At 35.4% G+C, this 10,008-nt stretch overlaps 2 protein-coding genes across 2 annotated transcripts; both read left to right on the top strand.

The window, feature by feature from the left end:
- Window positions 1-3,079: 3,079 nt before the first annotated feature.
- On the top strand, window positions 3,080-6,688 carry LOC112008537 (caffeic acid 3-O-methyltransferase). Its single transcript, XM_024040864.2, is given in 5 exon segments — window positions 3,080-3,497; window positions 3,500-3,551; window positions 4,829-5,139; window positions 5,388-5,452; window positions 6,294-6,688. Coding segments are annotated over 5 exon segments (1,098 nt in total). The 5' UTR covers window positions 3,080-3,124; the 3' UTR covers window positions 6,591-6,688.
- A 2,534-nt stretch (window positions 6,689-9,222) lies between these two features.
- Window positions 9,223-9,756, top strand: LOC112008519 (uncharacterized). Its single transcript, XM_024040844.1, has one exon. The coding sequence runs from the start codon at window positions 9,223-9,225 to the stop codon at window positions 9,754-9,756; it is 534 nt and encodes a 177-aa protein (XP_023896612.1).
- The last annotated feature ends 252 nt before the right edge of the window (window positions 9,757-10,008 follow it).

Raw genomic sequence — 10,008 nt, 5'->3', positions numbered from 1 at the left:
AGTGCCTATAGCTAGCCTACTGAGCCACCCACCCACGTGCTTTGATTGCACAATGCTACTTCAATTCAAAATTTTGTACTATAAGTCTATTATTGCCATATATCTGTCAACATGGAACAAAAAGCTTTTTATATTATTATTATTATTATTATATTTCAATTTTTGTTGAAAATATCTAAGTGCATCTATTGTTTTGTTTTTGTTAATGAGATGATGACATTTTATCTAGGCACTAGCATGTTAAATAAGTTATGACATTTTTATGAAAAATACATTTAATTTGATTATTTTATTTTACTTTTCAATTTGTATTAATTTAATATATTTATTTATATTTTAAATAATTATTAAATTAATTATGATGTTATAATGGTTCGACTTTGGTCTGACCTTTAAAATCTTGAACCTCTTACTTTAATGGTTTTATTGAACTGTCCGGTTTGAAAATTGTTGGGAAAAAAATCATAAATCCCCTCTATGTCTATGTGTACATTAATATATATATATATATATCTACCAAGCAATTGCAATATTATGGAGACAAAAAAATTCCAGCAAGCACCACATAAACACAACCACACAAGAACACCAAATCTTACATGGAAAACCCTCCAGTGTAGAGGGAAAAACCATGGAGCGTCTCTGAAAAATATCAACTATAACATAGAGATTACAACTATTAAGTTTGTGCTAAACTTGAGTCCACAATAAATTAGATACACAACAAATTAAATCTCAAAGAGTAAAATACAATCTCACCACAATACTAGTAGCAAAATTTTCCTCTGGATACTCTAAGAGAACTTTGCCAATTTATCTTCCTTGTGTGTAGCTTGAGTAAAGAAAAATGTCTCATTTTTCTTTTTCACACTCTCATTGTATTTCTCTCTATCTTTTTAGACTGCACCTCTCAAGCTGAAATTCTCTTCTTTTTTTTTTTTTTTTTTTTTTTTTTTTTGTTTTTGTTTTTGTTTTTTGTTTTTTGCTCACTCTAGAACTCATGTCCAAAATGGCTCTCTGTTTGCTTTAGCTTCCCACAAGGCCAAATGGCCTTGAGAGCATTCCCATCAACACTTCTAAAAAATTTAGCATTTACCATCTCAAAAACTAATTTTATAATATATAACACATCACTTTACAATATTCCTTCCATCAAAACTTCTATTTTTTTAACACTCCATTTAAATATTCTTTCTTTATTAATTTTTATTAATTTTTATTTATTTTTCCTCTCTCTCTCTCCTCTGTCTCTCTATTTCTCAACCCAATTATTCTCAGCATCGTCGGCCCACACATCCACCATCGGACCAAAAAAAAAAAAAAATCAACAGTAATCGGAACAAATCACCACCAACCACAGCAAGAAAAAAAAGGAAAAAAACCCATCCACCGTCGAACCAAAAAAAAAATCAACAGCAATTGGACCAAATCACCACCAACCATAGTAAAAAAAAAAAAAAAAGGAAAAAAACTCACAAACCATGGCCAAATCAAACCACAACCCATAGCCAAAAAAAAAGCCACAAACCAACTCGGACCACGACTCCTTCGATCCATGCTCTGACCCACGAACAATCAGACCCATGCTTCGATTTAAGCTCACGACTCCTTCGATCCACACTCCAAACCAAAAACCCACACTCTGACACATGACTCCTTCGATCCACGCAGACCCCTGAAGAGAGATAAAGAACAGAGAATAGAGAACAGAGACGGGTTTGGTGGTGTGGGTTGGGGGAAGGGAAGAGCGGCTTGGGTTGAGGGAGAACAAAGGAAAAAAAAAAAAAGAAAAAAAAAAAAAGGAGAGGAGGCAGAGGCGTAGGTGTGGGAGAAAGAGAGAACCAGAAAGAAAATGAGGGAAAATAAGAGGAGATAGGCGCAAAAGGGAAGCGTGTGAGAGGGAAAGTGGAAGTTTTATTAAACAAAATTTTTATTTATTTTTATTTTTTTATTTTTTTACAATCTTGCTATAATGGGTTGCTAGAAATAACAATCCACTGTAGCTGGATTGCAAAATTAATAGGATTTAAGAGCTTTGATGGAGTATGTTTTTTGATCTTTTGATGCTAAAATTTAGCATTTATAGCATTTAGCATTCTTTTTTATTTTTTATTATTTATTTTTTTATTTTTACTTCGGCGTGTCCCACACGCCTTGCATAACTTCTCATTAAGAGAAGTCAGACCTCTCCAAGCTTTGATCATTTCTCAATAAATGAAAGAGCTAATTTTGAAAAGTTTTGGAACAAGCTCATAAATGAGCTTTGACAAATGCATGTGTTGGAATCCAAGGGTGTCACGTGCACCCAACAAAACCATGTATGTATGGAAAATGTTTTTTTTTTTTGATAAACTGTATGGAAAATGTTAACAAGCACCACTTGGTGCTTGTATGGAAAATGTTAACAACCGCTTGGTGCTTGTATGGAAATGTTAACAAGCACTGCTTGGTGCTTGGTGCTTATATTGAAAATGTTAAAAACCGCTTGGTACTTGCATGGAAAATGTTATAACAAGCACCGCTTGGTGCTTGGTGCTTGTATGAAAAATGTTAACAAGCACCGCCTGGTGCTTGTTAAGTACATAAAATGAGCTTTGACAAATGTTTGCTGGAATCCAAGGGTGTCATGTGCACCCAACAAAAACCATGCATGAATGGAAAATGTTTTTTTTTTTTTTTTTTTTTTTTTTGGTTTTTGTTTTTTTTTTGTTTGGGTAAACTGTATGGAAAATGTTACCAAGCACTGCTTGGTGCTTGTTAAGTACAAAAAATACAAAGAAATTTGTCAAAAATAGTCAAAAAGACACCAAATAGTACCTATAAAACTGAAAAAAAAAATTAAAAAAAAAATAACCAGCCAAAAACAAAAAACAAAAATTTTGTCAGAAAAAATGTAAAAAATATTGTGGTTAATGAGCACTGCAAGGGTTGTGTTAACGAGCAAGGGCTGTGTTTTGCGGTGCTCGTTAACACAACCCTTGCGGTGCCCGTTAACACATCCCAATAAGTTTTACCCATTCTTGAATGCCTATATATATATATATATATATATCAACCATTCGATTAAATATCTAGTACGTGAAGAAAACAAATAAGAGTTCAGTTCACTTTTAGTCCTAATATTATGGCATTTCTAAAAGAGTCCAATCCAAGAAATCTTGATAATGATCAAAGAGAAGAAAATAGTTTCTCATGTGCCATGCAGCTCTCGACCTCTATTGTGCTGCCTATGGTCTTGCACTCGGCCATTGAGCTTGGGGTTTTTGATATCTTAACCAAAGCGGGTCCTGGAGCCAAGCTCTCTCCCTTGCAGATTGTAGCTCAGATGCCAACCAAGAACCCTGACGCAGCCATGATGCTGGACCGCATTCTCAAGCTGTTGGTCAGCCACTCTGTGCTTGGTTGCACCGTGGCTGCTGATGAGGACTTTGGTTCTTTCCGGAGGCTTTACAGTCTTACTCCTTTGTCTGAGCACTTTGTGACTAATGAAGATGGCGTGTCATTGGGTCCTTCATGGCCTTGATTCAAGACCAAGTCTATATGAAAAGCTGGTTGGTTTTTTATTATTATTATTTTTTTTTCCTTTCTTATTTTGAATTTAAAAAATTGTATAATTATAAACTATTTTACAACATTTTTTTTTAATATGATGAATAGTTATTGGTAAGTGAAAGAATGATATTAATTAACGATAAACCCAAATGAAAACTAATAAGAATTAACTATGTCAATATTTTGTAAAAAATATTATAAAATAATTTGTAGCTATAAAATTACTTTTTTTTTATTTATTTTACCTTTACTTGGTCTTCATTGGTTGTTTGATTTATTTTTGCTTATTACCTTTGGTAATGGTTACGAATGTGTGAGGTAAGAGAAAATCTAGAACATGTTTTTTTTTTTTTTTGGTGCCGTAACTTATTTTATTATAACACTTTATTATTATTATTATTATTATTATTATTATTATTATTGTTATATAATATAATTTGATAATTAGGGTAGAGATGATTTGAATCCTGAATGTTTTTATTTAAAATATTAGGAGGTGCCAACCAGTGAAATTACAAAATTCTCAAAACATTATAACACTTTTAAACTATATAAATGCTGGTTAATAAAATTAAACATTGAATTAAATTTGAAATTAAGGTCAAAGTCTACTATCTGTTATATGCATATATGTAATTGCCCCTATATTTTACTATTTTTATTATGATAGGCTTTATGCCCTTTTAACAACTTCGTTTCTTGCTTAATTTGGGTCAAATAATTACATTTGATATCAACAAAACTTGGTATCGAAAAAAATTGGGTCAAATAATTGATGGGCAAAAGCAAAACAATGTTTTGTTTAGTTGTATGGGAAAGCCGTGTAGATACAGAAGATTTGCAACTTTGACTTTTCTTGAAAGTTTATAAATTTTTTTTGCTGAATAAAAGTTAATCATTATTCTTTTAATAGTAAAGAAAGTTAAGTATTTTTTATTAGTGTAAAGGACGAAATTCAAAACCAAAATTAAATTTCATGAAATGGAGACAGATATATCATATGGTCATTTATCGAGAGAAAAAAATATATCTTATAAGATGCTGCTTTCATAACATGTGTATGTTTTATGCGTATGGGTTCTACATAGAGAGAGGATGGTCTCATGAAACAATCTCATAAGATTTGGTAGTTCCGCTTATGTGGTCCAGTAGCACCTCAAAAGCATACCTAGTTCCCCAATCTAATTTTCAAAAATTAAATATGCTATAGTAATTGTGTAGCGCCCTTGAATCTTGATAAATGAAAGTTATGGTATCTAACTAAAGCTCTTCATAGGTCCCAACTGAACGATGCAATTCTTGAGGGAGGAATTCCATTCAATAGGACTTATGGCACGCATGCCTTCAAGTATCCAGACTTGGACCCCAGATTTAATAAGGCGTTTAACGCATCAATGTCCAACCAAACTACTATTCTCATCAAGAAGATCCTTGAGTCTTACAAAGGTTTTGAGCAACTCAGGCAATTAGTCGATGTTGGTGGTGGTCTAGGAGTTACCATTAACCTAATCACTACTAGATACCTCAATATCAAGGGCATTAATTTCGACTTGCCTCATGTTATACAACATGCTCCACCTTATCCTGGTATTATTTCAATTCATAATTTTCATTTTTCAGTTGTTGTCTTGTTTCACCAAGTTAAAACATGATTGATTCTCCCAAAAAGAAGAAGAAGAAGAAGAAGAAGAAGAATAAGTTAAAAGTTAAAATTTGATCAAATGTTTTAATGTTTTTGAGGAATAATAATTTTGGATCATAAGTTTGAAAACCTTAATAGCCTAAGGTGTATTTATACGCAATATATGTAGATAAGGTTTTAATTTATGTTACAGGTGTGGAACATGTAGAAGGGGATATGTTTGAGAACGTTCCTGAAGGGCATACCATTTTTATGAAGGTTAGTTTCATATCTAAAAGGCATTATGTTACCCTTGACATAAACCCAAATACATTACAAACTGATTTGTGTTGCATAGGAAATGCTTTTCTTCTTATTTGATTGTCTCAATTATTCCCCATCCAATTGATTTGGTAATGGCGCAAAATATTATAAGAAACTGGTTATTTATTAGGTAGAAATGATATATATATATATATATATAAAATTTATACTAAATAAATAGTATATGGTGATGAAGTTGAAAAATCCACCAGTGAGCCACACGTACTCACACACTTAGAATGCAACCTGCACAACACAAAAAAGGAGAAAGACCTAAACAGAGAGTACTGGTGTGGTGCCGGCCAAATACCCTTCGAAGGTCAAGTTAGAATCTTTTACAACTCCAGAGTACTAGAGAGGGTCAATTATACGTACCTTGATTTGTGAGGGTATTGGGGGTTTTTATAGTAGTCGAAGGTAGACCTCTTTTACTTGGAATCGAAGTCCTTTCCTTGTAAAAATCCTGTTGAGAAGTCTAAAACGTGATGGGCAAGTCTTTTCCTTATAGAGAGGATTTTCATTAATGCACGCGGTTTCTAGAATCCTATTTGCACTCGGATTTCATTCTATAGTGTGCGCCGCAAGTATTCCCATCTAGGGTTTCTTGGAAATCATGTAATAACAAAGTCAGGTCCCTCCTGATTCCAGCACCCGTCTACGTGGAATCTGTCCAGGTACGGATCCATCCAGCACATATAGAGGTCTGTCCATGTATGATTCGTCCATATGAAATTCTTCCTCTTCATATGGTATAATTTTTCAAGAAAAATGATGCCATAATTGGATGATTTTTCAGTCGATACTTCATGATTGGAGTGACGAATACTGCTTGAAGCTGTTAAAAAATTGCTACAATGCTATCCCAAATGATGGAAAGGTTATTGTTGTAGAGGCAGTTATTCCAACTATCCCCAATGTTAGCACTTCTATGAAGAGCACCTATCAAATGGATTTGTTTTTGATGACTCAATGCACAGGAGGAAAGGAAAGGACCAAAGAAGAATTCGTGGCCTTGGCAACCATGGCTGGATTTAGTGGCATCAAATTTGAATGTTCTGTCTGTGATTTTTGTGTTATGGAGTTTTTCAAGTAAACGACTTGCTTGTAATATTTACTATTTAGAGATGCCCCCTTTCCTTCTTTGAACTTTTATGTTGTGTCCAAACAAGGGATTTTGACGTGAGATTTATTCAAAGCTGTAATTTGAAATTTTCTAATGTTGATTTCCTTTGTTTGGGTTAATAAGAGAGTTGTTTCAATAAGTATGTGAAACCTTGATCTCCGTATTTTTAAGCATCAAAATCCCAAGTTTGAATTTTAAGAAGAATTGTGTCATTGTACGAATTCTATCAATAAAACCATTCTCATACCATTATCAGGACTCTTTACATGGTTAATGTTACCATTACCACTATTGTTGCTAATATCATCCCATATATCTATTACCACTACCATCATAATCACTGTTGTCGCCACCACCACTATCGTCACTATCATTATCGTCACTGTCACGCTCACCACCACTCTCACTAATTGCCAATAATACCTGGACGTTACTTATACTGTACCTGGTGACAGCTCTAAGCTTGATCACAACACTTCAGAAAATTGAGGGGTTTTTTAATCAACGGTAAGCAAGACATCTTTATTGCTTTCATGGTAATAGCAGTCTTTCCTGGTCTACCACGTTAGCCGTCTTGGCCTCTACTGTATTGCATTTTGTCCCTATTAACATAATGAAAGCAAGTCTATTATTTTCAAATTAAAAAAAAAAAAAAAAAATTCGCATGTAATGAAAGCAAGTCTAGTAAAGGCATGAAAACCAATCCTTTGGTTAATAACTTTATAATTTAATTAGTTCCTCTTGGTAATTCTAATGGAAACATTTAAAATTTATAATTTAATTAGTTCCTCTTGGTAATTCTAATGGAAACATTTAAAATTTACACCCTGCTCCCTAATTATCAAATTATCAAAACAAAATCAGTCGTTTATTTTTATTTATTTATTTAAGAACTCATTAAAAAAAAAAAAAAAAAAAACGATAGAGGCATAGAGGCTAGAGCTAAGCTTTTATTTTTATTTATTTATTTAAGAACTCATTAAAAAAAAAAAAAAAAAAAACGATAGAGGCATAGAGGCTAGAGCTAAGCTTTTAGCTTAGGCAAACAAGACATTCAAAACGTAAGCATGAAACATATGATTAATTGACTTCACAAAAAGAAACATATAAATGATTCAACAAAAATTAAATAATATAATTAATAACATAAAGTAATTATAAAACAAGTGCTTTACTGTCATACAAAATATAATAGGTAATTTACATCTTGATGCATGCTTGTTTAGGATTTAATTGAGATTGCGAAGATTCCTCATGATCTCAAGACATCAATTGGCAATTGCAACATTATTTGTTTATATATTATAATTCAATAGGTTGGGGAGGAGAATTTGAACCTTAAACTATGAACTTTTTGGAAACATCAAGAAGTGCCAATAATATTAATAAATATTTTAACATACAACTTTATTAATTTACCTGTAGGGATAAAGGCCCAAAGTCACGTATTGGGCCTTGGGCTTGGTCCGAGGATAGGAGTGAATCCGAGAAGGGACAAATAATCTTGAGTAACTCCAATTTTAAAGGTTTCACAAGCAGAGAATGAACGGAAGGTGGTCCGAGGAGTAACTCCTCCTCGAACATGAAGTACGCAACCCACTTCTGTACCCCGACGATCAAAGTGATCTTCTGGGAAGCTCCAGCAGGAAGGATGGGCATCATACGCTTATGAAGAATGATGGGGACTTAGGAATAACTAAAACAAAAGGCTGTCACCACCGCATTAAATGATTTGCAGCTACTTTTCTAGTCGCATTTATGTGGAGAAAACCCTTGAACAGGGTTGCCTTGATCACCGTGACTCACAGAGGGCCAGAGAGGGCATCTGATGGGACAGATAAGTAAGGGTTTAGATGATCAACAAGTGTAAGATCAAGATGGTCCGAAGGGGACTATATAATGTGAGAGACCAACCACAGGAAAAAGGGGGGGGGGGGAATTAGAGAAAGAACACTGTAGCTACTAGAACTATAATTGTAACCAATTTCATTGATTTGTATAAACATTTGGCTCCTCGGCAATACGTTTGCCCAGTCTTATGTACCTTGTTCTTCCATGATTGTTTTTCAAACTCATCCTAGCCATTGTTATATTTACTAGGGCTTGGTTCTTTAATCCACACTCTACAAATTTATTGTGCTGGGCTCATTTACCTATAATCCCTTACATATTAGGCTTGGGCTACAAATCATGCCCTTACAATTGGCGCCGTCTGTGGGAAGAACTTGAGTGATAGTGAGTACAACGGTTAATGATGGTAGGCTCAAGTCCACACCAAGCAGAGTCCTTGGGATCCAAGCATGGCAATCCCTTTGTCAACCTCGAACGGAGGGGTGATCGCGAAGGAAGTGTGCATACCACATAGACTGACAGAAGTAAACCTCGAGAAGGAAGACATGTCTCCCAGCTAGAAATTAATCGACTAAAGAAGGAACTGCGCCATGCATGACGAAGGCAGACTCCCTTTAACTTTGACGTGTCCTCTGATGATGAAAGGGACGTCAGTTATAGGAGAAGATCCTGAACCCCGCCCAGTGAGTCTTTCTCCTATGAAGACGAGCGCCATCACGAGCGAAGGGTCAGAAGCCCGTCTCGCAAGGGCATGGGAAACGACGTTGTGAGCAGGGCCTTGGACCAGATCTCCAAGTCACCCTTCATGTGCAAGATCGAGGGGGCTAGACTTCCTCAACGATTCCCTCAACCTACCTTCACCATGTACAATGCTAAAACAGACCCCGCAGAACATGTGAGTCACTTCAACCAGCGAATGACTGTCCATTCTAAGGATAAAACCTTAATGTGCAAGGTTTTCCCATCCAGTCTGGGACCTGTTGCCATGAGGTGGTTTGACAGCTTGAAGGCAGACTCCATAAGTTCCGTTAAGGAGCTCACTCAAGCATTTTGTTCCCGCTTTGTCACTTGCAGTAGACCTCTTCGGCCCTTGGTCTCCCTACTATCCTTGAGCATGCGAGAGGGAGAGACCTTGAAAGCGTATTCGGATAGGTACTGGGAGATGTTCAACGAAGTAGATGGTGACTTTGACGATGTAGCCATCGGTACTTTCAAGCTTGGCCTCCCGTCCGAGCATGGATTGAGGAAATCTCTGACTGGCAAGCCCGTCACCAGTGTGCGCTAGCTCATGGACCGGATTGATAAGTATAAAAGGGTCGAGGAAGACCAGCAACAGGGTAAAGGAAAGAAGAAGGTTATCTCTCAGGAGAAGAGGGATTTCAGGACGGATTGATACAACAGCAACCGGCCAATGAGGGACTTTATCGGGCAGCTGGGGTCTTCCCACCTTTAAGCAGTCAATGCTGTGTTCCGAGAACCAGTGCATCAAGTTCTGGAGAAGATTAGGAATGAGCCATTCTTTAAATGGCCAAGTAAA

Source organism: Quercus suber, unplaced genomic scaffold, assembly GCF_002906115.3.
Source record: "Quercus suber isolate HL8 unplaced genomic scaffold, Cork oak 2.0 scaffold_347, whole genome shotgun sequence".
Classification (NCBI taxonomy): Eukaryota; Viridiplantae; Streptophyta; class Magnoliopsida; order Fagales; family Fagaceae; genus Quercus; species Quercus suber.
This window is presented reverse-complemented; position numbering and strand designations above follow the sequence as displayed.